This window comes from Equus caballus, chromosome 11 (genome assembly GCF_041296265.1).
Source record: "Equus caballus isolate H_3958 breed thoroughbred chromosome 11, TB-T2T, whole genome shotgun sequence".
Lineage (NCBI taxonomy): Eukaryota > Metazoa > Chordata > Mammalia > Perissodactyla > Equidae > Equus > Equus caballus.
In genome coordinates this window covers 15,436,345-15,463,531 of record NC_091694.1, presented here as the reverse complement: position 1 = coordinate 15,463,531, position 27,187 = coordinate 15,436,345, and the positions used below count along the sequence as shown (strand labels likewise).

Here is a 27,187-nt window from a genome sequence, read left to right as displayed (position 1 = left end):
CCAACTGGGCAGGCCTTGACACTCAGGTCACAGTGAGTGACACTTGACACTCAGCCTAGAGCTGGGAAGGTGACACTGAGTCCCGAGCCCCCACCCCATGCAGGTTCCCAATCAGAAATGACAACCAAGGCCAAGCTGGGATGGGGCCACCTAGGAAGGATCCTTAATTACCTTCCCCTAACCCAGTAAAGTCCCAGCCAATCCCTTGAGAGGTGGCTGGGATGGAGATGGGGTGGGCCCTTGGGTTCTGTCTGGGTCCCTGCATTGTCCCACACAGGTGATGTGGCTCCAAATACGAGTGCGATGACCACCACTGTCCACGCCACTGCCGCACAGAGTGAGGCCGCCAGACACAGGCAGGGTACTGGGGATGACTCCAGAAGAATCTGGAGGGTAGTAGGAGAACCAGCCCTCTCTGCCCCCAACCCCTGCCCCGCACACCTGTGTCCAACCACTGCCACCCCTGGGGTCTCCTTAACTTTGCTTAGGGCCCTGCCTGGCAGTCACAGCCTTGGTCACAGATGAGTGACAATCACGTCTGCCCCTGGCTCCACATCTCCTCTCTATCAGCCCCTTCCCCTCTCCAGACAAGCCAGACTGGCCCCAAACTTGTCTCTAGCTACTCTCGGCAAGCTGGCTCGTTGCTAGGAGCTGAATTAAATGGACTTCAAGGCTCCTTTGGTCTCTAGGGTGATTTATTCCTGCGCAAGCCTCGCTGCAGGTGGCGTGGGTGGGAGGGGAACATGTCTAGTCTCCACCTGGAGGGCCAGCTCCCGCGTCCCCACAGTGGGGCGCCAGAGCCCTCATCACGACCTGGCCCCTTCCTGTGACAGGGCGAGCAGCGGGGAGGGGCAGCGAGACGCAGCGCTCCACTGGCTGGAGTGGGAAGGGGCTCAGGCCCGCCCTCCCACACCAGTGCATTCTTGGAAAGCCTCAAGCAGCCCCCACCCCACCCTCCAGGCCCTCTAGACCGGGACTTTCCAATCTTTTGGACAAATGCCCCTCCTCTGGTCAGTAACAACCCTCACACCACACCACCCATCAGAGCCACGCACCTCTTTGACCTTCCGCCATCTCTGCTCAGACCATTCCGCCTGCTCCCCCGGCCGCGGCCCCCCCCCCCCCCCCCCCCACTCCCCAGAGTCCTGGGTGCCCAGCTACACCAGCAGGCAGGGGGGAGGGGGACTGCGCTCTGCCCTGGCATCCCCCGCCCCCCAACACCCTCCCTGGCCCTGACTCTCCTTCTGAGTGCCCCAGAGTCCCTTCAGTGTTGTGGCCCGACGTCCTTTCCCCACACCAGGCTTTCTGGCTAGCCGTCCTCAGTGCCCCCTGCGCTACGAAGGGCCACTCCTTGGGCCCCTCTCCTTGTCGACTTCTCCAGGCAAGGAGCCCAACTGTGCCCCAAGCACGAGGAGAGGCAAGGACAGTGGGCAGAGCCCAGGCGGGCGGCGCAGCCGGAGACGTGTCCTCTGCTGGCATCTCGCAGACTCCTATTTCAGCCGAGCAAAGGAGCCGCCGCCACCCCCACCCGGCCTCCCGCTCTCCTCCCCCACGCCTGCCTTCTGGGCCACGGCACACAGGCCGAGCAGAGCCACTCTTCTGACTCCTCCGCCTCCTCTCCTGAAGAACTCAGCCCAGCGCCTGTCCCTTGGGTCACCCTGTGCCCGTCCAGAGCTGAGCCTTAGCCACCGGGCCATTTGTGACCAGGGTGAGGACCCTTGCTGAGGGCAGGGACAGCCAGCCAGGCAAGGGTACAGAGAGCAGATGACAGGGCAGAGAAAGGCAAGTTTGGGGACAGAGGGTCAAGGCTCAAGGAGCTTCGGCAGGGGCAGCCGCCGGGCAGGGCCCAATGTGGGCAGGAGGACAAGCGGTGCCCAGAGCAAAGTGGTGACTTCCTCGGAGCCAGGCTGGGCTTGGGGCCAGGGTGCCCTGCCCCTCGGGGTGGACTGCCCTCGGGGCGGCCGGCGGGTGCCGAGGGGCGCAGTACTCACTGCTGGACGGGAGCGGAGTGCTTGTGCCGAGCCGGAGCGCCGTGCCCACCGCGGCTGCGGCTGCGACTCTGGGGGACTTGGCCGGGGGGCCGGGCCGGCGGGGACAGCTGCTGCCGCTGATGTCACAGGGTCATGAGTGAAACCTGAGGACTGGGCCAATCTTCAGGTGGGAGCCTCGGCCACTTCCCTCACCGGGTGTGCTCTGGACTCAGCCTGGCACCGCCGGGCTGGGGGCCCACTGACCGGGAGCCACCGAGTGTGACACACTCGCCCATGCCCACACATTCACGCACGCTGGGGCACACGTGTGAGCCCACACACGCAGTTCCTCTCCCTCCCTTGACAAACTTACACAGGCTGCTTCTCACACTGGAGTCTCCTTTCACACTCCTTCCCAGAAGGACTCCCACAGTCGGCACTGGCTCACACTCACACACACTGTGGTACACACTCATGTATGTGCCGCCCCAACAAATGCTGCCCTCACACACACTCAGCCATACATGCAAATCACCCTCATATATCTACACAAACACTTCCACTGCGTGTTATACCCGTTCACACACATGTACTGCTCACACATACAGACACGCTCCCACACTCACATCAGGCTTGTTCATATATACGTATTTTTATACAAATATACCCATATGTACTCTCCTGCCCAGATGAACACAAATGCCACACAACGCAGACACTAGACTTTTATCAAGGGTACTTCTGTGTGTACACACCCCCACACCACAGTCAGGCTATGCATTTGTGCATTTCCACGCTGGTTACTTATATCCTTGTAGTTGTCTGCACCCATGTACATGCTCCCATTCACATGTACACAGGGCCACCTATACATGCGTATATGGTCACCAGATTTTTATCAAGTGTATGCCTATCTGTATACCCACACCCGCATATCACAATCACCCAAACACATACACACACACACACAGCTGTTTAGTTGGACCACACAGCAGTCTCAAGGGTCATTTCTCCACCGCTACTCCCCCTCCCCACCCAACTAGCTAGACATCTGTCTCTCAGCTTGGGGAGGGGATGTGGTAGAGGGACTAATGAAGTTCCCTCAGCCCCCACTCCCCCTTTTCCCACTGGGGCTGTGGTGACCCCTAGTGGCGCTGTTGTGAATGACCTGTCTCACAGCCGGCCCACCAGCGCCTGCCCCAGGCAGACAGGAGAATCCCTGGGTGAGTCAGAGTAACTGTTCCTCAAAGCTCCCTGCATTGCTCCTCCCAGTCTCCCAACATCCCTGCCACCGTCTCTTCTGGAAGCCAGAGTTCTGCCTGAGCAGAGCCCAGCAGAGAGTGGCCTTTAAGAGGGGCACAGGGAGGCCTGGGGAGTGGTGACCCTCAGTCCAGGTGGTGGTCATGCTGGCGCCTCTCCTCCCAGAGACTCTGTGGATCTGGCCTCAGCTCTGTGGAACCCCTCCTTGGGAGCCAGGCCTGTCGTCTGAGACGTCCCTGCCATGCCTGGACTTCCCACATCTCGGCCGCACTGAGTCACCCCACACCCTCACAGGTGTGTCTTCTAGGCCTACGTGTGAGCCAGCGCTGTTCTCTGTGCCTGGTTCTCCATCCTGCTTGCTCACTAACCTTTCTGACAAAAGGTTTCCATGTAGTTTTACTGTTAATGTAATCTGGTGTCTGCCCGCCCTGCCTCTTCTCTGCAAAGATCTGCTGCTTCTAGCTTTCAGAGGAAAAGCCAGCATTTTGTTTCAGATCCTTCCCAAGTTGTCTCCCTGAAGCTGCTCCTTGGGGTCTCTCTCAGCCCTCCTGGACCTGCTGCGGCTCCAGTTTGCTTTGCTGCCAGCCACTGTCTGGAAGTCCTGGTCACTGTTCCCTCGACAGTGCATTGCTCCCTGTCTGTGGCACTGGAGGAGAGGTGGTGGGAGGCGGTTGTCATTCCCATTTATGCTCTGTCCTTTTGGCCTCTGCCTTGCCACTGCCCAAAGCTCTATGGGGTAAGACTTTCTTTGATGAGAGATTGAAGTAATTGAAGGGAATCACAACGTCTAAAGTGGCAGGGCTGCTGCATTCAGTTGTAGGTTGTACACCGCACAATTCTGGGCACCAATCACATTTGTAGGCATTATAGGTTAGTGTATTTAAGAGGACAATTTTCTAGCAGTTAGTGGCAAAATGTCTAGAGGAAGGGGCTAATTTTTCTAATTTGTGCAAGGTGCCATTTGGATTAGGGATGGGGCTGATTGAAAAACAAAAGCTGTATGTTAAATATGACCTTTTCCCACAGCCCAAAGGGAATCAATGCCTCCCGCTCTTGATAACAATATTCCTCCTTCCTTTGGGGAACTGCTCCTGCCCTACTCCAAATATGTGATTCTGGTGGGGCTGCTGATTACAGGACAGCCACTCTGCCCCAGCCACCGAGATGGACATGTTACCCAGGTCTGGCCAGTCCTCTTGGCCACAGTGGTTTGTCCAAAAGCCAGATATGTAACTCAGTAGTCAGAGCTGTAAGGAGAAAAATGGAATTTCTTCTCTGCTGTGTTTTCAAGGCTCCTTCTCCCCACATATCCAGCTAGTCATGTAATTCTGCAAAGCTGTATTTAGCTCCTTTCCTCCAATCCTCACATTCTAGCTCCTTCCAATTTGCACCTCCGGGCCCAAGAGAAGGGCCCGTTGCTGGGTCTTCTCTCTGCGTGATTTCTCATCTGTACCAAAAGGAAGCACTGAATTTCCACGTGAATTCTTAGAAAGTTTCCTTTTCTCTCTATTTCTATGTGAGGAGGTGGGGGTGGGGGCTCATTTTTCCAGTTCTGTGGTTTTTAATGACCGTACACTATTCTTTTGAGTGCATTGCCTTCATTTACATAACGAGGCCCCTGTGGTTGGACATTGGATAATGTCCAATTTTCAACTCTTAAAAATAACACTGTGATGAATACATTTGACAAGAGGTCTTTTTCCATGTCTAGCTTATTTCCAGAAATAGATTTACCAAGGTAACAGGGAAGACTTTTGGTACATATTGTCTTGGGCCGCTAAAAAACAAATGCAAAAAATCAAAGATGCAAACCAGAGTCCCCATTGAGAAAAAAATAAAAAGGAAATATGTGGGGTGTTCAATGCCTCAAAGAAAATAATAGGAGGCAAGTACCCAGAAAGTCACCTCCCCCACTGCCGGACTGATGTTAGACCTTCTGTAGAAAAATAGCTCTGACAGATAAGCATGTGGCTCTTCCTTTCTCCACATGGCAAATGCTCCTGTTTCCTTTGACAAAGAACTCTGAATACCAGATGTTGGATAGTTTTTACCTCAGCCCCGTCTTCCAAAATCCAAGTTTCATTTAGGCTTCACCAGCAATCTTATATCTGAGGTTTTGAAATGGTCACCTCCTTCTGCCTGTTTTCCACAGCCACCTCCAGCCTGCTCTGGGCTTCCTTTAGAGGGTTGAAGGTGGCGGCCTCCTTGCTGGCCTCTCTGCCTCCAGCTTTGCCTCCGTTTAATCCATTAACCATTATACTCTCAGATGAACTTTCTTCTATGTCTATTTTGGTATTTCACTTCACTGAACACAAATTTATCACAGAGCTGTTAGAATAGCTTTTTCTAGGAGTTTTCAGCAGGCTGGGGCAAATGTGGAAAAAGTGGGAGGCTGGTGTCTTAGTTTGGATTCCCCTGAAAACAGAGCCTGAGACAAGGATTTGGGAACAAGTAGTTTGTCTGGAAGGAGATCCCAGGAAGCACAGTGAGGGAGTGGAGAAGTGACAGGGAAAGGAGCACAGCCAATAAAGTGTGTGTTCATGAGCGGGCTGTCACTGGGACAACTAAGGCACAAGGCCACAGGGATGCTGAGAGTCTGTGGGGAAGACCGCTCAGAGTTGTTCCACTGAAGCCAGGAGACTGGGGAGTTTACCATCAACTCCTGTCCCTTAATGCTTCATGGTTGCTCCTGGGGTGACTTTTGGCCTGCCTCACCTGTGGCCAGAAAATATCTCCAGGTGGAGAGACTGTAGGTCAGGGCAGGAACCAACTGCAGGAGAACCCCGAGGGAGGCTGGGGGGTGGGTAGGCGGTCCCTGACAGCTTCTCTATAATTGCCTCTCTGTCTCCCTCCCTCCCTTTCTCTGTATCTGTCTCTGTCTCTCTGTCTGTCTCCCTCCCTCCCTCCCTCCCTCTCTCTTCCTTCCTCTCTCTCCACACACACACACACATATATATATAGCAATATATGCATGTATATAGCAATATATACATATGATTTTTAAAACAAAAATAAAAACTTACTATGCTTACTGATTGTTTTGCTCAACTCTCTTGGGCCTCATTCCACATCAGTAGATATAGCTATACCAAAACTGTCAATGGCTGAATAGTATTCCCTTGAGAGGATACAGCTCTATCAGACATTTGTTCTAATTCTGGTTGACATAAACAAAGATGTGAGGAACAAGATGAATCTTCCTAAAATGTGGCTGTGCACACATCGCCCCTTATTTCTCTCCTGCTCGAAACCCACCAAGAGCTCTCCATTACCCACATGGCAAAGCCTAAGTTCCATAACTTGTTCTTCAAGTAGGCCACCAGAACTTCTCTCTGCCTCGCTCCTCCACCACATCCAGACACTGGATCCTTACAGGCCCTGCCCAGTCCTGCATCTGTGCCTTTGCTCAGGCCTTCTCCCTCCCACGCTGCATGGCCCCATCCCAAGGGCCTCCTCCTCTCTCAGAAGGCCATCCCTCAGTGAGTCCTCTCTTTTTCATGACCCCTTCCTGTATATTTCACCCATACAGAACTTTGGACAGTCTCGTATTTTTGCTCTCTTTTCCTGGGTACGATTTCTCTTCCCAACACTGCTGGAAGAAGTGAGGATACACTATTGTGTCTCCAGTGTTCAGAAGGGCGCCTTGCACACGCAGACACCTCCCTGGTCAAGGTTTGCTGATGGTGAGCACAGGGGTTGTTTTCTCTTTCTCCCTGGAATGAGGGGGAGACAGAAAGATGCGCCTCTGCGTCCTTCCCACTCACTGGGGGCTTGTGATCACAGCGCCTGATCTCAGCTTGTGGATGGCTGCTGAAGCCATAAGACCCACAGGGACAGCCAATGCACGGGCCCCTCCCCAGGAGACAGGGACTAGGGCACAAGGCTCTAGTCTTTCTGGTTCTGGACAACAGGACTGCTGGGAAGGGAAGCTGCACGGAAGTGGAGGGTGGGGGAAGGGCAACTCAGGGGGTGCTAATTCCAGTTTCCTGTCCAGATTTCCCTTGACTGCTGCTCAGAGCCTATCTTAGGAAGGTCCCAGGTGCCGAAATAGATCTCTCTCCTCACCTGTTCTTAAGAAAAGAAGATCTTGATAACTTCCTGTCAAAAGAATGTCTGCTTTGGTTATTTTTCCAGGATGAGGGACAATTGGAGGCTCTGGTGCTGAACTCCCCAGGGTTCTCCACCCCTGCGAAGCAGCAGCTCACCTTGGCTGGAACCAGCGAGCTACAAACAGCTACAAGGTGGGAGTCAAGGCGCCAGCCACCTGTTTCTGGCCTGGGCCCAGCCTTGTCTGTGAACTTGGTTGGTGTTTCCTTCCTTGGTCTCCAAAAACCACTCAGCCTGCAGGACGCCCCTCTGATTCAGAGTGACAGGGAGCAGATCCTCTGCCCTTTGCACTCATGTGCCCCTTGCCCCCAAGCCTGCTCCTACGAATTCTCTATTCCTGCTTAACTCCTCATCCTAGTCAGCTGGGCTCTGGGACCTGAAAATCAAGTGTCTGAGTTGGGCCCAGCTCCTCACTCATTCACTCAACAAACAGAGGCCCACCAGGTCCGGGACTAGGGATGCAGAAGGGTGAGAGGTACAGCGAGGAATAAAACGCGATGTCCAGGGAGCCCTGGTGCAGGAGGATTGGAGGGGTCTCCTGGGGAAGGGGGGTGCCCTCGGGGACCCCGTTTCCCCGGAGGCAGAGAAAAGAGAGCAGAAGGGCCAAGGCCAGCGGCACCCTGGACTGGAGCCGGGGCGAGATCTGCGCATGCGTGGGAGGAGACTTTGGCGTCGCTGTTGTCGCCTAGGTAACCCAGACCTACATATCCGGCCATGGCCTCGGGGCCTGGAGGGAGCTGGAGTCGTCCCCCACCACAGGGTGCAGCCCCTACGGTGAGGGCTGAGCCGGGAGAGGAGCCGGCCTTTATCGAGGAGGCCTGGGGTTGGGGGTTGGTGGAGTTAGGGAGCCGTTCCTGGAGGGGCCGGACCCTGGAGGGAGTGGTGGGGGGTGAGGAGAGCTACACTGGCCGGAGAGGAAGAGACCTGACACGGAGAGGGGAAGCCATGGGGGCGTGGAGGGGAGAACGCGGCCCCTGCGGGGTTAGGGAGGCAACTTGCGGGGGGTGGCGGTGGGTCGCACCCCCCTCATCCCTTCCCCGCCTATCCAGCTGAGTCTCCCCTCCCCCAGCCCTGGGTGACCGTCCTGCAGCCCGTCCCATGGGCCGTCCCACCTCCGCCTCCGCAGCCGGGCCGTGTGAAGGAAGGTGAGAGTTGGGGCTCAACCTCTCTGTGCCCCGCTCCGCCCCGCACATTCTCTGGGCGTCCGCGCTGCAGCCCTCCCGCACCCCTGGGTGTGAGCATCCGCGAAAAGGCCCTGGGGTCGGGGCAGAGGGCAGGGGAGACCCGGCGCGGGCCTGCTAAACCCCCGCTCCCTAGACCTGCTGGAGCTGATGATGCTGCAGAACGCGCAGATGCACCAGCTGCTGCTGAGTCGTCTGGTGGCAGCGGCGCTCAACCCCGGGCCCGCCTTGCCCCACCCGCAGGTGTGTGTCCTGGGGTGGGGAGGTAGGGGTGGGCCACCAGGGCCGCCCACCTGCAGGTCTAGGGGTGGGGATCTGTCTGGGGTCTCCCCTTTGAGAAAAAGGACCAGGTGACAGAGGAGCCAGAGAAGCGGGATGCCAGCCCATACCTATTGGCTGGGTCTGGGGAGGCACCACTGTACCCTGGGTCTGCAAGGGGCCTGATACTTATTAGGAGCTCAATTAATATTTGTTAAACAAGTGAATGAATAAATGAAAGACTCTGAATACAAAGTGGCTTTGGCTGTGTCTGGCACACGGAGAGGTACAAAACGTGAGTACACACCTGGTTGGGAGGTGTGGAAAGCCTCTTAGGAGGAGCAGGTGGCCTTAGAATCAGCGTTGAAAGCCAGGTAGGATTTTGATGCTTGGAGGAGGTGGGGGGTGTGTCCACCATCCAGGCTGGCAGGAGCTGCTGCTGCCCCTAACACCCAGGTGGCCCCGGGGATGAGTGCCCCCTCACTGATGGGACGGTGGTGGGTCCAGGGGCTGGGAGAGAGGCCAAGGGCGGCTTCTGGACTCCCACCCCAGCTCTGGAGTCACACCTGGATTCTTCCAGTCTCTGTTTGGCCACTTATTAGCTGGGTGATCTTGGACAAGTTGCTCAACCTCTTTGAGCCTCAGTTTCCCCACCTGCAAAATAAGGAAGCAATGTCTCCAAAGTGTCTTGCTTGCATGTCATTACTGCTCAGTCCACAGAAGCCATTTCACGACGTGTATCTGGAGAAATAACTCAGGACCAGAGGAGTGGGGGGTAGGGAGAGCCTGAGCCTGCATCATCATCTCCCCTCCCCCTTTTACACAATCCCCAGGTCTACCTGGAAGGCCACCAGGAGGAGTATGAGGAGGAGGAGGAGATGCGAGTCCAGGAGGAAGGGCCTGTGGTGTTCCACCACCACTACCTGCCCTGCCCGAGGCCCCTTCTGGGCCCCCTGCTACCCTGGCCGGGCTCTTTCCTTTTCCCTCCCCCACATCAGTCCCACTTGCAGGACACGGCCAAGATTGAGCACCACCCTCCTGCCTCCAGGAAAAGGGGGACGTAAGTGAGGCGGGGGTCTGGGCGTTGGCCAGGGGCTGGGGGTGGGTTGGAGACATTTGTGGGTGAAACCTCAGACGCCACTTCTGATGGGGGTCTTTCTTTTCTCTTCTCCGTCTCAGGAGACTCGTGCCCCCACCCCCACCCCCCAGTGCCACAGGGACTGTGGGTGCGGATGTACTCCCAGATTCAGGTAGGGGCAGGGTGGGTGGGCCTAGGGTGGGTCAGGAAGCCAGGAGGGCCAGATTCCCTGTGGGGAACAGAGGGGGCTTCTATTGTCACTGCAGTAGGCAACTGGCCTGTCCCCTTTGCTGTCCCTCCTTGGGGTCCACTGAGGCAGGAGGGAGTCAAGATGAGGGTGCTGTCTCCCCAGACTACTATGATGCCGAGAGCCTACCATGAGGACAGATGCTGGCCCTGGGACCCGCACCAGCTTCACTGCAAGGCTGAAAAATGGCCCTGGAGCCCCCAAGTGCCCCTCTAGTGACTGCTGACTCTGCACCCATTCCTGGCAGCGTTTCTCCCCTTCAACTCCAACCAAGCCTCTCCTTCCGGGTGACTCAGTCCCCTCTTCTGAGACCTTGAACCGGCCTAATCTCTGCTTTGGAGTAAGAGCTCTTTAGGGCAGTTTCCAGGGCCCAGAAGCTATGGGAAGGCCCAGCTCTGCCCTACTGTTTCCTGTTCAGGCTAGGGGGAGGCCTGGGAACCAGAGCCTCCTTGACCTCTGCTCATCCCTCTCTCTGGGACGACCAGGGCAGCGGGGGCTCAATTTGGCCTAATAATGGGGCAGGAGCTGAGAGGGGAGGCCTGCTTTTGCTGTCCACAGATCTCTGAAGGCCCAGAGTGATGGAGGAGAGGCCTGGCTGGGAGGGTCCTGGAGCCGAGCCAGTTCTCAAGGCATCCCCACCCTGGCTCTGTTGGCAGAAAGGAGAGGTCAGAGCCATGTCCTACTCCGACAGGAGTGGCCTGAAGTCCTGAGGGGCCACGTGGGAACAGAGCGTCTGTCTCTGTGCCCCGCCAGAGGGCCAGGGTGTGTCTCCTCCACTCCCTCAGAAGGAATTAGTCACTCAGCCTGATGAGGGTGGGTCTGGTACCTGGGCTGGTCAGCATGGGGGTGCCCCGAGGCCTGGGCTGGCCAGGGCTCTGGAAGGCCCCTGTGAAGGAGAGAGCTGAGGGAGGCTGAGGAGACATTTGGGGAGAGAAGTCCAGGCCCGGTGGGTCCCCTTCCCAGCTGCTGAGTGTTATCCCAGGAGGAGACAGTGAGGTGGAGACAGTGAGGCACAGGGTTAAGTCCAAGTTTTGTATTTAGACTAGAAAAAGAACTGTCTCCAAAGTCCTCTGCTGCTTGTCACAGTCCTTCAGCCAGGGCTGGACCACAACCCTGAGGAGCCACGCTGAGTTCCAGTGGCCCATCCCAGGCCCCTTCAAGTCTGGGGCTGCACTCCATAATTACCCCTCCGATTCTGGCGCCAGTGCTGGCCGAGGACAAAGCACAGCAGAATGGACGTCACAAACAAGAACAGCAGCACCGACACGACCGTGATGATGATGACCATCTGGTTGTCCTGCATGGGCTCTGGGGAGGGAGGAGACCATGGTCTTAGAAGTCCTCTGGTCCCAGGTGCCAGGGCCCAAGAGGGAGGAGAGGTCCACCCATCACCTACCTGCCCCTCGTCCATCCTGCAGTCACCCTGTGTTGCAGAGATGAGTGTCAAATGGGGTATTATCTAGGGGAAAGGTGGGAGGGGTCCAGGCCACCAGCCGGGCCTCTGTGAGACTGTGAGGGCAGATATCCCCCTGGCACCAGCATATGGTTGCTGGACACCACAGCCCGGACAGTGGCATGGTCCAGGCCAAGTATCTTCCTAGGCAGAGCTGAGTGAGCTTCTCCCAAACTCCCTGAAGACAGGGAGCTCGTTGGCCTTCCAGAGTCGTAAACAGTCAGGGGACCTTAGGGGTCAGTCAGGCCAAACTTCTCCTTGTAGGGAGGGGCCAAGGCCAGAGAAAAGAGTTGACTTGATCAAGGTCACACAGGTCACTAATGGCCAAGTCCAAGCTGGGAACTTGCAGACAGCTTCAGGGAAGAGAGGGAGCAAGAGAAACCCTTAGGATTAATTGTGGGGTCCCTAGGTGCCTACCCCCTGAGCTGGCAGAGAGTGGGGCAAAGGTCTTTTCTTCCCCCAAGGGGCGAACAGTGAGATTCCTGTCCTTCCCCATTCTGTCCTGGGGGCTCCCGCTCACCGTAGACGTCAAGCATCCGGGGCTCTGAGATACGGAAAATCACCTCCCTGCTGTGAGAATGCAGGGACAGTTCGGCTCTGCAGGAGAAGTTGTGGTGGCTGTCGTTCCTGTGAGCTAGCCTCTGGTACGTGGCTACGGCCTCTTGGGGGCCTGGTGTCTTCTCGAAGGTTTTTCTGTGCAGAGTCTCTTTACCACGGAGCAAGATGAGGGTTAGGCTCTCAAAGGCTTCCACAGCGGGCACCCTACACTCGATGGTGAACCATGTGCCCACAGCCACCCGAGTGGGCTGCAGCTTCAGCAGCACCTGCTCCAGAAGGTCTGCAGGGAAGAAAGGAGGGAGGTCTGGTCAGGATGGGGGTGCAGTTCCAGCAGGCCCCACCTGGCCAGGCCCATTCCCTGTCACCACAGTGTGCTCAGGTCCCTGGCTGGACTTGTTGGGGAGGAAGTGGGCTGGGGCCTGGCCTGCTCTAGAGTGTACAGAGAGGAAGAAGGAAGCAGTGTAGAGTGAAGGAGGTGTTGGGTGACAGTTTTATGGACATGATGGTTTCCGGAATGGACAAGAACGGAAGTGGTTGTAAGTCTACAAAGAGAAGGTCCAGAAACTGTACAGCCAGCTAGAAAAAAAAGTTTGGATCTGTCCCCTTCCTCTCCAGCAATTAAATACAAATTTCAAAAATTAAATGGTTGGATAATTATGTTGAGAGGGACAAAGAAGGGAGTGCTCATTGGAACTGGGCCAGGAACTGTGAAGTTCCTCACTTAAGAGGTGGGGGCTGGAGTCACACCTGCCGAGGTTCTCCAGGATCAGGTTCATAGTCACCTCAATCCCTTATCTATTAAACAGGACCCTCAGTGGTACCCTGGATTCTCTTCCGAAATAGGATACCCTGCCCCCGTCACCCCAGGATAATCTGGTGGATTTCGGATGTCTTTCTGTTCATTTGATCCGCTGATGTCGGTAATCAGGAGGACTCGAGTGATACCCTTGGTGCCGAGATGTTGAGAGAATCCCTGCCAAAGGAAAGTCTCCAAGGCTGGTGGGCAGGTGTGTGTGTGTGTGATGCTCCCACATTTGCCAAGAGCCCTCCGGGGAAGATAAAAGCACTGAGTGACGCCTCAGCCTTCTGTCCATGAGGCAAAGGGGCTACTGGAGAGCGTGCCACCCTCCTGATGGTGTCCCCGCTACTTGTCCTGGGATGTGGGATGTTCCGGGGACAGGCTGCTACCGAGCTGGAGGAGACTGTGAGCAGTGTGTGGGAACTGACTTTTTCAATTTCTATAAGCCTTTCTTGGATTGTCCTCCTCTGAGCAAGACTCAAAGCTGGGGTTGCCAGGGGCCTCCAGGAGGCCAGGGAAGGGTGTGAGCAGATTCTGAGCCCGTGGCCTGGGTCCTGCTCCTTGTTACCAAGGAGGTGGAGGCCGTGAGGACAGTGGCTAGGGGCAGTAACCATTCAGTAGACGTAGGCTCTGCCCTGGGAAAGCAGGGCCCCGCCGTGCAGCACTCACAGGACGTGCCGATGTTCAGAGTCTTTAACTGCTGTTCCCCGGAGCAGATGAAGTAGCAATGCAAGTCAATGTCTTGGGAGACATTGGAGACCAAGAACTGCTTCCACTGAGCTTGTTCATCCAGCAGATTCTTGGTTAGGCTGGTCTCCAGGCCACCCATCTCAGGCTCGGTGCAGTTGGTACTGCAGTTGACCTTCCAGGTCATTCCGGATTCCACCGTCAGCACCTCTGACTGCACGTATACCTCAAACGCCGTCTCACAAGACCCTGGAAGACCAGAAACACTGGGCAGCAGAGATCCCCGCTGCCCCGCCCAGTGGAGCTGCCCGCCACTGGCAGTCTGATCAAGGGGCAGGGGCCTAGGAAGAAAGGCCAGGGATGACCCTCTGCTCCTCTCCCCTTGTTCAGGGCTTACTGCCTCACGAATCGACAAAGGAGATTGCTCCCCAGCTGTCTCCCTGCCTCTGGTTGTTTTTCCTCTAGCCCATCACCTCCACTTTGGTCTTCCTCATGCACATCTTCCATCTCCACGGAGAGGGATCCTATTCGACCTTCAAGGCCCAGCCCAAATGTCCCCTCCTCCATGAATGCCTCTCTGAGATGGAGGTGGACTGTGTCCTCAGAGCCCCTGTGCCCCTATGGTCAACCCTTCCCTTCTTCCTTTCCTTTCTTCTGCATATACTCTTTGAACAGCTGTCGTGTGCCAGGCACTGTCCCTGGCTCTGCAGATATAGCAGTGACCAAAACAGACCAAACCCTGCCCTTGCAGAGCTCACATCCTAGTGAAGGAGACTGACAATAAAAACAGGCAAAATGGCCAGCCTTTCGGACGGTTGTGAGTGCCTGGGAAAGAAAATAGGGAGCAGGTGGGATGGCCGCTATAAATAGTGTGGTCAGCACAGGCCTCACTGAGACAACGACATCTGAGCAGAGAGATGAGGGAGGTGGGGGTGAGCCCTACAGATATCTGGGGGGAGTGTTCCAGGGACAGGGGACCACCAGCACAACGGCCCTGGCTCAGGAGTGTGCTTGGTGTGCTTGAGGACTCACAAGATCAGGACAGCGGAGCTCAGCGAGGAGGAAGGCGAGAGGGGCAGGGAGGAGGGGTCAGGAAGGTAATGGGACCACCTTGCAATGATTCACACTCATGCTGACTCTCCCTTAGTCATTTTGAAGGTTCTCGAAGGCAGGGCCCTGGTTCTGCATGTTTCGCTTTGGGCTTAGCATAATGCCCTGTGTGTGACACATTCAGGAAGTATTTGATGCATAAAGATTGAGCCCTCTGTGCTCACCTCCCACTCAGCAATGACCAGGAAGGTCTCCGTCTCAAGCAGCTGGGCCCACCCTATGTCCTGGGCCCCACTCAGCCCTCAGTTAGTGGCATATAATGAAGCATCGAGAGAGGGGCTTTCCAGGTGGACAGAGCTGGACTGAATCCTGAGTTTGCCATGTACCAGCTGTGTGACCTTGGGCTTTTCTCTCTCTGAGCCTCAGTTTCTTCGTCTGTCATATGGGCTAGTAACCCCTTTGCCACAGGGTTGTCATGAAGGTTCAGTGAGACAGTGCTTGAAAAGCACCTGGCAGGTCGTCCAAACCAGAGTGCTCAGCACAGGGCAGCATTTTCCTTCACTGTCCCCTGGACCCACTGGAAGGGGTTTCGTTTTTGCTTTAACCACGGTCAGAATGTGATGCTCTCTGCCGCTCCCTGCTGTCCCCTAGCCACATCTGAAGACAGCTGAGGCATGCCCTCGCTTTCCCCTGAACCCCAGCATCCCTTCACCTCCTGAGGCCCCCACCCAGCCCACCACTCAGCCTCCATGACCTGCCACATCCACATGCCATGAAGCTGTGGGGCCTGTTCAATCCTGTGTCCAAAAGGTCAGGAGCTCACCCACTTCCCCAGGGTCATGGGGAAGCCAGGCTGGCACAGCATCCTGTACCCGTGGTGGTCAGCTGCTGTATTCAAATCCTCAGAGACTTTGGGACTAGGAACCTCCCGGGGCCTGAAGGCAGGGGAGCAGGCGGCCCACCCTCTGGGCTGGCATGAGCCAAGCCAGGAAGCCCAGGCACCAGCTCACCTGGGCAGCAGAGCAGGGCGAGGAGGACCACCGGCAGGCCCCAGCAACCACAAGGGGACATCTTGAGTGATATCCACGGGCTCACAGGGAACAGCTGAGGGCCGTCTGGAGAGACACAGACGGGTCAGGGAATGATGGACTGGTTCCTTGTGCAGCCTGGAACGCCCAACCTTCTGGGAGCTGATGACCACATTTCCTCTTATTATCTGAGTGGTCTTTGGAGAGCTACGTGGAAGGCCAGCTCTAAGACTCCAGGCCTTCAAAAATCAGATTCAGGAAGCTGGGAAGCCACTGATAAGCAGGAGCATAACCTTGTACTCTGGGCCTGCTCCTGTGCAGGGGCAGCAGCTGATGGCTGTGCCTGTGTGTGAGTGAAGAGCCCACACAGAGTGTCCCGCTGCGCTGTGTGTGCAGAGAGGACAGGGATGCCTACCAGCCCTAGATCTGGGGAGTCCCAAATCACACAGGACACACTGTTGGCGTCCGCTCTGGGAGGAGAATGTCCTAAATCAGGACCGGCCCCAGACACAAGGCCACCGTAGCAAAGCGGGTAGAGAGCTGGGCTTTTCTAAGGAAACCTGGGCAGGAGTTGGAGATGCTCCAGTAACTGCCCAGCACGAGTCTATTTAAACCTTATCACCTGCTCAGCTTTCTCCTCAATCTGTCCCTGACTCAGCTGATACAGGGACAACTTGAGGGAAATACTCCCACAAGTGTGCCCAGGCACAGACAGAGGGAATGGGGGTCAGTCTGGCAGTAATCCAAACCCCCAGCCTCCATTTCCTGGGCCTGGATTACAGTGTGTCCTCCTGTTCCCCAGGCAGAGAGCCTTGGTCTGGGGGTGCTAGGGCCTGAGGAGTTGCAATGTGCTTCTAGGGAGGCTCTGTCACCTGTTGAGGGAATCCCCAGAAGCAGAGAGCAGGGGAGATGCGGGTTCTGATGGTCAGGGGAACCTTCCAGGAGGCTTCTGATCACAACACATCCAGGCTTCTAATGCCCCAGCTGTTCCTCGGAGCCCCTGGACCAGCAGGGCCTGGGAGGGGCAGGAGAGGAGCAGGTCTCCTTACCTTCTCAGGGGCACCCCATTTGGGGCCTTTCTAAAGGGATGTCCCAGGGTTTTCAGGGCTCAGGTCAGACTCTGCTCCTGGGTTGGGAGGGCAGGGAAAGGCCATGCCCTTCTCTTTGGCTGCAGAAGCCAAAGGTTGTTACCACTGTGTGCAGTCGTCATGCACTGCCATTGTCAGTCTGGACCCAGGGAAGTCCCTGGACAGCACCGCTGGACTTCAGAAAGATGCAGAGAGAAGATGGAGAAAAGCGTGGAGCTGTAGCCCCAGCCCAGGCATCTGATCCCACGTGGGGCTGCAGGAAACATTCCCCCAGCCCAAGCTAGAGGCCAAGGAGGAGTCCCCAGGGGCTGAGACAGCGGGGCGCTGCTGTGGCGGAAACTCTGAGGTCTCCACTGGGTCAGAATAATGATAATAACAACAAAATAATAACAATGATACAATAGTAAACAATTACTGATCACAGGTCAGGCACTGTCATACGCTCTACAAATGTTAACTAATCCCCCAAGTCTATGAGGGAGGGGCTGTTACTGTCCCCATCTTACGGATGAGGAAGCTGAGGCACAGAGCAAGTAAGTGACATACCCAGGGTCACATATTTAGGAGACAGTGAAGTCACTATGCACGAGAGGCAGCCCTGGTGACTGCCAAAGCTCACAGAGCCGAGGCAACAGAAGGATGCTTAGGGGCTTGATCCCCAGGGGACCCTCAGCAGGGAATGCAAGAGAGCCGAAGGCCAGAGGAAACTGCTGAGGTCTTCCTTGCCATGAGGCGCTACGGGAAGGTGCGGTGGCTCATGCCCAGAGAGCTCCAAACAGCTTCTGGAAGGGACAGTGCCTGTGAATCCTAGCTGCATACGCAGCTGGGCCAGCCTGACTCCATCCGGTGGGGGCCGGTGTCCAAGTGAAGTTTTTGGGCCCACAGGTCCTGCCCTGAACCTGCCAGCTCCCGCCCACCACCACCTCCTTTGATCTCTCTCCCATCCCCCATGGACAGGCCCTCCTTGACCATGAACATGGCCTTGTTAGACATGTGGACTGCATTCTGATAGCTTACACATCAATCTCCCCTCTGTCCCCACTGGCCTGTCCACCCGGGAGGGCAGAAGCCAGATCTCATGCACCACTATATCCATCTCAGATATGACACTGCCTGGCACATAGTAGGTGCTTAGTAACTGTTCAGTCAGTGGATTGGACGGATGGATCAGTGAATGAAAGAAAGAGTTTGTCTTGGTTTACAACCCAAACAAGCTTGGATGAGGGCCTTTCTTTTGGGTCCACCCAGCATATCTTTTTCCATCTGCTGATGTCTCTGCTGACCCCCAGGCCAAAGAGCTGGGCTGAAAGCACAACCGGGGCCAACCATGGTCCCTTATTCCCCAAGGACAGGCACTCAGATTTAAGCCCAGGCAGTGTTTTTCCTGGGAATTTCTGAACTGAAGTGTATAGGAACAAGCCCTTCCCTTTCTGGTCCTAAGAGCAGGCGTCCATGACCCAGTGTTGTCTGTGCTGGTGCCCCTGCAAGTGAAGAAGCTGATACAAAGAAAACCAACTCAGTGGCGGAGGGAAGGTGATCAAGAATTGTCACAGGTAACTTGCTGGCTGGGGGGTGAGGTGGGGTGGACTGGGTTGTGTGGCTGGAGATGATTCTGTGTTGTAGAAATGAAAGAGCTTTCCAGGCTGGACATCAGCAGAAGGGTCTGGCCTTTGACAAATAGAAATGGCAAGCAATAGGATACATTGGAGTATATGAGGAAGCCATTTGGTGTAAACCTAATTCAGCCTGACTTTGTTTTTCCAAAAGGGCCTGACTGGCCGTTGAGCACACATTGCATATCTGCTTTAAAACATTTCCTATGGCAAGAACAAATGGCCTTAAGATAAAGGTGCATCTTCCCCCCACGTTGACATTTCCTTAAGGATAAGCATCTTTCCTTAGGCTAGGAACTGATTGCTGCACTCACCTTTGACCACCCAGCTCACCTGTGACCATCCAGCTTGAGACAACAGACCTGCCACCCTGCTGTGTTCACCAAGACAGCAGACCTCCCTGCTGTGTCCATCAATCGCTGTGCTGACAGAGTACTCTCGCGACTAATGTAAAAGGGACATTTCAATCATATGTAAAGCATCCTCTTTGGGGGTATATAACCTCACTTCTTCTGTGCCCTTTCTTCCTTTGGGAAGAAAGGCCCCAGGCCATGGTCCTCAGATTTTAGCTCAGAATAAACTCTCCCAAATTTTCATTTATAGATTGGTTATGGATTATTTCCATCAACATTTCTTGGTGTAGTCGTGGCAGGATTTCAGAGAAACCCACCGGAGACCAACTAGAATCTACACTGAACTGGCATTCGGTACCAATAAGGGTCCATTGAGCCCCCCGGATCACTGCATTCTTCAGGTGACCCTGGTGAGTTCTCCTGAAACCCAGACCTCCTTACTTTAAGTTGATGGTTCAAGAGTTTATATGAGCTGGTTAAGGTCTTAAGACTAGGTGTCTTAAGGGGTAATGGTACATACCCTAGGTAAGAGGAACCTAGGAGGAATTTGCTAGGCCAGAGGAGCCTAGAGGGAAGTTCCTAGGCCAGAGGAGCCTGGAGGAACTTGGAAGTGAATGGGGAAGACTGATGTTTTTAATTTGGCTTTAAATTGGAAAGAATTGTGTTTATAAAGTCTGAACAAACTGCTTGATAGAGAAATGAGAGACTGAATGTGTTCAGTTCCAAAGAAAAGGGACATTAGCTCCTCCTGGCCTTTACCAAAAGGCGTCCTTAGGTGACTAAGGACCTCAGCAGGAGTGTCAGAGGATCAATCCTCGCGATGTGCAGCGGTCCCATAGGGAACTCCACTTTCATTCATGGTAATTAATTACAGGCTCGTCTGGGGATGCACACATAAAGGCTGGTCACCCGACGCTCCGAGCCCCCATGGTGGTTTTAGAGTGCCAGAGGGAAAAACCGAGGCACGTAAGAGAGTGTTTATGACCTTTCTATAGGGAGTAACACTCACAAGCAGCACACTTTCTGACCCATTACACTGTCCTTAGAAGTTGTTTGGACTTTATGACAAAACAAAATTAAAAGAGAAGTGGGAAATCGAGCTTCTAAAACAGCCCGATCAGTTCCCGAATGGGCAGCCTCTCCTCCGGACTCCGGATGGCTTCATGCTGTGACTGCAATTGCTTAACAAAGGGGGATCCCAAGCCAGATTGCTAAGGCCAAAAGAAAAAAAGAGAGAGAGAAAGAGGAAAAAAAAACCTGAGAAAATAAGTTTTTCCATTGCGATCTACTATGACAACACCTAACTCAGAAATCTAAGGAAAATCTTTGTTCTATATGTCTGTCTGTCTGTGTGTGTCTGCATATGTTACAAATGTGTGATACTTTACCTCTGGATGGTGCAATTTCTAAAGAGCTCTATTCCATTGACTTAAAATAAGTGCTTATAAAAAGCTTTAACCCAAATGTCTTTCAAGTTAACATGATATAGGTTAATTTTTGGTTAATGAAAGTTTAAGTTGTTGGTTTGATTGAAAAGGCATGTCCTCAAGAGTTGTTGGTATTTGAATATGATGCAGATATGCAGCCTGGGTTTACTAGTCAAATAAGTTCATGTTGTCTGTTAGAAATTCATCAGCAAAATAATAGCTTTAAATGATCAGTTTTGTCTAATACCTCATGAGGTTTTCATGGGTAATCTGAACATAATTGTAGGAAACAAATGGTTTAAATAGATAAAAGTGGGTCAAATAACTTTCATGGTCTGTATACTTGGGAGAAAAACAGCTTCCAAATTCTTTTTGGTGCCTTAAAACTTTAGAGTTTTGCTAAGTTAAGCGATAAAAATCTGAGTATCTGGGTCATTTTGGATTGGGTAGAACACTGAAACATTATTGCTAAGCATATCTGAGTTATTTACTTTTGCCTTCTTATTGCAGAGAGGCTAAACGTCTTTGGGTCTGCTACTGTACAGTGTGGCATGTTTCTAGAAATTATGAAAAGTGTTTAGAATGCTGATATAAAAGGCAGTTCATAATTGCTTAGTTTTTAGTTTTTACTAGGGTCTGTTAAGGGTTAAAAGTTCTAATTAACATATGTAATTAAAGCTACTGGAAATTAATAAGAAAAAGAGCTCTGTATTCAAGGGAAGTAGAATGTATGCTTTCAGTAGAGAAGGTATAATGAAAGGAAGTATTTTTGTTTGTTGGGGACTGAGAGAGTTTATCCCCAAGATACATACACTAAGGGAACTTTTAAAGACGTGGATCAGGAAGAAGGAAAAGTGATTGCGGGGCAGTTTTCTATGTAAGAAGGAAGAGCGAGAAAATAAAGTGGCAAATGAGTATGTACCACCAACCACCATTGTCTGCAATAAGAATATTTATAATATTTAATTTGAGAAGTTTTAAAAAGTTCAAAACTAAAATACTGGGCAATCATGTATACAAGAGGAGCACCGTTAAAGCATTCTAAACTCTGTGTTGTTTAGGAGGGAGGGGACACCTTAAGTTATACAAGCATGGTACAATTGCGAGAAAAACCAGCACAGGGAGTGTATAAGTTCTAAACCACTAGAGAGGGTTAAAATTGTATAAAAACAACCTTCAATGAATCAAAAAAATTAAGTGAGGACAAAAGCAGAGAAAAAGTGGGACAAATGTAAAATTTTTAAAAGATGGTATGAAAAAGTCCACGTTTAGTAATAATCACAATAAAGATGAAAAATTTAACTACAGTTAAAAGACAGAGATTGTCGGATAGATTTATTTTATCTTTCTTATCTATTTCTGTCTAATCTCTGGATTTAATGCGAAGACAATGCCTTGTATCCATGAATCAGTCACAATGGCACTGCCAGGGGAAGAGGAAGAGTGATGGGGCCTATTAGCTCTAGAAATCCTCCCATTTTTAATGTGATGCAGGCTGACTCCCTGGGAAACCACAAGATTCGACGTGACTAACAAACGGGCACGACTTGGCTCCTGATTCCCTCTGGGGCCCCGGCTACCTGCTGTCCTGCACACAAAGCTCAGTTCTGAGTCGGTTTAGCTTCTGGACCAGCTTAAAGGACACACTGTGTGTCTGCGTGCCTGTCAGGTGTAGGCTGAAGGCGTTGGACTGAGAAAACAGACACATGGATTTTAACACTCCTGATGGAAAGCAGAAAGGGAGGGGTTTTCCAAAGAGAGTTTGAGAGACACTTGCAGGAAGTTCTCCTTCTTTCTTCCCTCTCCTCTCCCTTGCTCTTGGATTTCTGGGGACACGCACTGCCACCTTTTCTCAGCAGAACCTGATTTCAGATTACTAAGAGAAGGAGGAAGGAAAAGGAAACTAACATGTCGTTGATGCCCCCCCACGGCCTCCCCTCTCCCTGAGAAAGGAAAAATCAGGAACATTCTCTAACGCTTTCTATGGGGCCAGCGTAACCTTAGTACCAAAATGAGACAATTACAGGATGAGAAAGAAAAGGCCAGTCTCCCTCATGAATACACTTGCAACAATTAGAAGAAAAATACGAGCAAACCAAATCCAGCAGTGTATAAAAAATCCAAGACATCACATCCAAGGTGGGCTCATCTCAGGTGCGCAAAGATGGTGTAACAAGAGAAGAAAAACCTACAGACGCCATTCGTCGCTTTGGTAACAGTAGACTTTACTGCTCTACGTCACATCACTCGGGCCCTCTGGATAGACTCACCTTATGCTGCCAGTGTCCCACCCTAAGCTTAGACCACGTTCCTTTTTGCTTTTTGTCTCAGGGTCTTCTTCAAGCTTTAGGAGCCACTTATCTGCCTGCTGGTGTTTCCCAGAAGCGTGGGAGACCCAAGTTCCCTAAGATGCAGCTCTCAGCCAGTGAGGGGACAGGAGCTGGTGGATGTGGGCTCCAGCCTCCTTCTTTTCAGTGGGTGATTCTGGGGGCATCTTGTAGTCTTGCCAGGGGTCCCCAAAGAATTGGCTCCCTTTGCCTACAGCTGCGACATCAGTCACGCACCTTCACTTGGCTTTTCCTCCTTCCCCGTTCCAGTCTGCCTGCTCCTTCACTCCACGCTTCCTGGAATTGCCTCTTGAATAACCTTTCTGAACCTAAGTCTTTGTTCCAGGCTCGGCTCTTGAAGGAGCCCAAACTAAAAACTTTTAACAGATTTAAGAACAAAAAACATATGATCATCTCAACAGATCCAAAAAAAAAAAAAAGAAAGAAAATTGGTGACATTGAACATCCTTTCCTGATAAAAGTTCTTAGCAAATTAAAGGAAACTTCCTTGACTCAATAAAAAGAACTTACAAAAAGCTTACATATATATTATTTTTCACGAGTAAATCTTAGTAACTAAGTAAATCTTTTCCTTTAAAATCAGGAACCAGATAAAGATGCTCGCTATCTCTGCTTCTACTTAACATGTTACCACAGGTCCTGGACAGAGCAGTAAGACGAGGAAAAAAAGTGAAAAGAAAGCACCTCAGAATGGGAAAAGAGAAAAACCATCAGCATTTTCGTATGATGTGATTTCCCAAGTAGAAAATCCAAAAGAATGATCCAACAAGTGATTCAAAATAATAAGAGATTTTAGCAAGGCAGCTGGGTATAAGATCAATATCTAAAATTAAGTTGTTTTTGTGCCCATCAGTAACACACAAAAATGTAATTTAAAAAACACACCATTTATAATAGCAAAAAAAAAGAAAGAAATCTAGCAAAACATATACAAGACTTATAGTAAGAAACTTGTAAAGCTTTATTGAAAGACATTAAATACAATCTAAGCAAATGGAGAGAAAGGCCGTATTCACAGATAGGAGATTCAGTATTATAAAGATGTCAATTCTCCCCTTACTGACATACAGACTCACTGCAAGTCCAATTAACCTCAATAGGGTTTGCATGGAAATTGAAAGATGATTCTAAAATTTATACAGAAGAACAAAAGGACTAAGACAACCCTGAAGAATAACAGGGTGAGGGGATTTGCTGGATGAGATCTCAATACTATAAATGCACTTTTTTTTTTTTCAGGAAGATTAGCCCTGAGCTAACACCTGCCACCAATCCTCCCCTTTTTGCTGAGGAAGACTGGCCCTGAGCTAACATCCATGCCCATCTTCCTCTACTTTATATGTGGGACACCTGCCACAGCATGGCTTGCCGAGCAGTGCCATGTCTGAACCTGGGATCTGAACCTGCAAACCCCAGGCCGTCAAAGCAGAACATGCGAACTTAACCACTGTGCCACTGGGCCTGCCCCAATACTTACTATAAAATATGGTGTTAGTATAGATGTAGGCAGATTAACCAATGGGACAGAATTAAGAGCCCAGAAATAACTTGTATGAAACTTTGACACATGACAAAGGTGGCACTCTAGAGCACTGGGTGAAAGAAGAGTCTATCAGATAAATGGTGCTGGATCAACTGGTTAACCATAGAGAGAAAAGGGGGGAAATATATCCCTACCTCACACCAAAGGTAGAAATCAATTCCATCTGGACTGGGGATTTGCATGTGAAGGAACACTTTAAAACTTTTATAAGAAAATATACGAGAGTATTTTTACATCCTTGGGGCAGAGAAGGATTTCCTAAGCAAGATCTCACTATCAACAACATAAAACAAAGAATTGATAATTTCGATTACATTAAAAATACATATAAACATTTCAAAGAAAAGTCAAGTCTAAAAAAATGAAAAAATGCTTTAACTCAATCATAGCCAGGGAAATTAAAATTAAAACTGCAATGGGATACCATTTTATATCTGCTAGACTGCAAAAGTTAAAAATCTGACAAGACCAATTGTTGGAGAGGTTGTAGGTCAATAGGAACCCTTAGACTTGCTGGTGAGAGTGTATATTGGTTCTCTGGGAAATAATTTGGCATTATCTTGTAAAACTGAACATTCTTATACCCTACAACTCACAATTCTATTCTTACAGATATGCCCTGAAGAAATTTTTGCACTAAGAACCAGGAGACATGTCCTGTGCTTACTCTTACTGTGTGACATTGAGCAAGTCACTTAATCTCTCTGTGCCTCATTTCCTCTTCTGTAAAATGAGATTAATAATAGTGCCTTCTCCACAGGGTGGCTGTGTGGATTAAACAAATTAAACGAGTTAATATATACACATATTTTTTTTTAAAGATTGGTACCTGAGTTAACATCTGTTGCTAATCTTTTTTTTTTCTTCTCCCCAAAGTCCCCCAGTACATAGTTGTATATTCTAGTTGTAGGTCCTTCTAGTTGTGGCACGTGGGACACCTCATCATGGCTTGATGAGTGGTGCCATGTTTGTGCCCAGGATCCAAAGCGGTGAAACCCTGGGCCGCCACCGAAGTGGAGCATGCAAACTTACCCACTTGGCTACGGGGCCAGCCCCGAGGAAATATTCTTAAGTATTTAAAACAGTGCCTAGCACACTGTAAGTGTTGTATAACTGTTTCATAAAATACAAATAAATAGGCATGCATATGTGACAAAGCCCTAAAAAAAAACGATCAAGAGAAGAATAAACACAAAATTTGGGAGGGTGGGTGCCTCGGGGTGGGAGGTGAGATGCGAGATTTAGTGACATTCCATCCTTGTGTTAAGGATTTTACAACAAGAATACAAAGGGAAAAGAGACATTCCGACATGTCCAGAAAGAAGAGGCTCCACGGGAAGTTGAGCCACTGGTTAGGAGAGTCCCCCTCTACCTGAGGAAGGTGGCATTTCACCGTGAACCCCAGATGCCATCTGGAGAGGAAGGGGACCGTTCCTCCCCCTACGCCACAGCTCTGGCCCACTAAGCCAGCTCAGGTCATACCCACAGGGGACCAGAAGGCAGCCCCATGCTTCTAAATTGGTCACCCAGAGGGAGGACAAAACCAGGAAACAACCACAAAAGCAAGCCCTGTGGACTCCCGGGCAGCAGGCAGGAGCTTCGTGGAGCGGGGAACATCCATCCAACCAGAAGGAATCCTGGGGATCTCCAGCCCTGTGCTTACCAGGGGAAACTGAGGCCCTAGAGGAGAAGGGACTAGAACTCAAGCCTCGACTCTCCATCCTAAACCCTTCCCACGCTGCTCAGAAGGAGGTGAGAAGCATGACCTTACCTGTTGTCTGGGAAGCGGAGTGACTGGTAGGGACGTGGGGCTGCCTGAGGTCCTGTGCATCCACCCGGAAAGGTGACTGCTGGATGGGCTGTACTGGCACTTGTGCTGTGGCTGTCAGCAGTTCTGTGAATGTTAGACGCTGGCCTCTTGTGCCCCACACAGGAGTCACATGCTTCCTGTGTCAAGCTAATCTCACTTGCAGTCCACTTCTTTCTTTCTTTTTTTTTTTAAAGATTTTATTTTTTTCCTTTTTCTCCCCAAAGCCCCCCTGTACATAGTTGTACATTCTTCGTTGTGGGTCCTTCTAGTTGTGGCATGTGGGACGCTACCTCAGCGTGGTTTGATGAGCAGTGCCATGTCCGCGCCCAGGATTCAAACCAATGGAACACTGGGCTGCCTGCAGCGGAGTGCGCGAACTTAACCACTCCGCCACGGGGCCAGCCCCTCCCTCTTTCTTAAATTGTGGTAAACTATGCACATAGAAATTTACCATTTTAACCATTTTTAGGGTACAGTTCTGTGGCATTCAGTATGTTCACATTGTTGTGCAACCGTCACCCCCATCCCTCTCCAGAACCTTTTCATCTTCCCAAACTGAAACTCTGTCCCCATTAGACGCTAACTCCCCGTTCCCTCCTCCCCCATGCCCTGGCAGCCACTGTTCTACATTCTATGAATCTGACTATGCAGGGACCTCATATAAGTGGGATCGTACAGTACTTGTCTTTTTGTGACTGGCTTATTTCACTTAGCATGATGTCCTCAAGGTCCATCCACGTTGTGGCACGTGTCGGAATTTCCTTCCTTCTTAGAGCTGAAGAACATTCCACTGTGTGTACGTACTACATGTTGTTTACCCATTCATCTGTTGGTGGACTCTTGGGTTGCTTCCATCTTTTGTCTGTTGTAAATAATACCGTTATGAACATGGGTGTACACATATGTCTTCAAATCCTCGCTTTCAGCTCTTTGAGGTATATATCCAGAAGTGGTGTTGCTGGATCAGATGGTAGTTCTACTCAATTTTTTGAGGCATCACTATACCATTCTCCTCTCCTCTCTCTTTTGATGTGTGGTTTCTGCACTACTGGGGGTCCTCAATGAATGAGACAGTTCCAGGATGAGCCACCTGTTGTCCCCTTGCAGAAGGCTAGTCCACATCAAACAGCTGGGTTTTCCATGTATTTGACATGCCCTGCCACAAGAAAAATGGTTTGTGACTAAGAACCGTCACTTTCTCAGATCTTTTCACATCTGCCACCCGACCTAGCAATTTAAAAAAACTACCCTATCAGCTTTGTGCCAATAGGCAGAAAGGTCAAAGCTGGCTGCGGATGTGGGTGCTGGGTGGCCAGCCAGGCTCACCCA

At 51.7% G+C, this 27,187-nt stretch overlaps 3 protein-coding genes across 10 annotated transcripts in view; 1 reads left to right on the top strand and 2 right to left on the bottom strand.

The window, feature by feature from the left end:
- The window catches only part of SCN4A (sodium voltage-gated channel alpha subunit 4), a 45,115-nt gene extending 43,003 nt beyond the window's left edge, over nucleotides 1-2,112 (bottom strand). Inside the window, exon 1 of one of the 3 annotated variants that reach the window (XM_070225644.1) lies at nucleotides 1,992-2,112. The gene's annotated coding sequence lies outside the window, so the exon portion shown is untranslated. 3 annotated transcript variants of the gene reach the window in all.
- PRR29 (proline rich 29) lies at nucleotides 1,565-12,755 on the top strand. 3 transcript variants are annotated; one of them, XM_070227051.1, is made up of 10 exons: nucleotides 1,565-1,708; nucleotides 3,396-3,524; nucleotides 6,833-6,913; nucleotides 7,365-7,471; nucleotides 8,027-8,111; nucleotides 8,407-8,482; nucleotides 8,655-8,761; nucleotides 9,610-9,836; nucleotides 9,956-10,026; nucleotides 10,207-12,755. In XM_070227051.1, the coding sequence occupies exons 5-10, from the start codon at nucleotides 8,052-8,054 to the stop codon at nucleotides 10,233-10,235; spliced, it is 570 nt and encodes a 189-aa protein (XP_070083152.1). In that variant the 5' UTR covers nucleotides 1,565-1,708; nucleotides 3,396-3,524; nucleotides 6,833-6,913; nucleotides 7,365-7,471; nucleotides 8,027-8,051; the 3' UTR covers nucleotides 10,236-12,755. The 3 variants fall into 3 exon arrangements, with proteins under 3 accessions (XP_070083152.1, XP_023507987.1, XP_070083153.1); XM_023652219.2 differs by having other exon boundaries at nucleotides 1,572-1,708; nucleotides 6,760-6,913; XM_070227052.1 differs by having other exon boundaries at nucleotides 1,575-1,708; nucleotides 6,830-6,913.
- Nucleotides 9,022-26,209, bottom strand: ICAM2 (intercellular adhesion molecule 2). Of its 4 annotated transcripts, none has more exons than XM_070227048.1 (6): nucleotides 25,820-26,209; nucleotides 15,659-15,763; nucleotides 13,581-13,847; nucleotides 12,075-12,392; nucleotides 11,287-11,409; nucleotides 9,022-9,430 (listed from the first exon to the last, which is right to left on the bottom strand). In XM_070227048.1, exons 2-6 carry the CDS (start codon nucleotides 15,717-15,719, stop codon nucleotides 9,402-9,404), a joined length of 798 nt encoding a protein of 265 aa, XP_070083149.1. In that variant the 5' UTR covers nucleotides 15,720-15,763; nucleotides 25,820-26,209; the 3' UTR covers nucleotides 9,022-9,401. The 4 variants fall into 4 exon arrangements, with proteins under 4 accessions (XP_070083149.1, XP_023507985.1, XP_070083150.1 ...); XM_070227050.1 differs by lacking the exon at nucleotides 9,022-9,430 and adding an exon at nucleotides 11,498-11,524 and having other exon boundaries at nucleotides 11,120-11,409; XM_023652217.2 differs by lacking the exon at nucleotides 11,287-11,409.
- Between the last annotated feature and the right edge of the window lie 978 nt (nucleotides 26,210-27,187).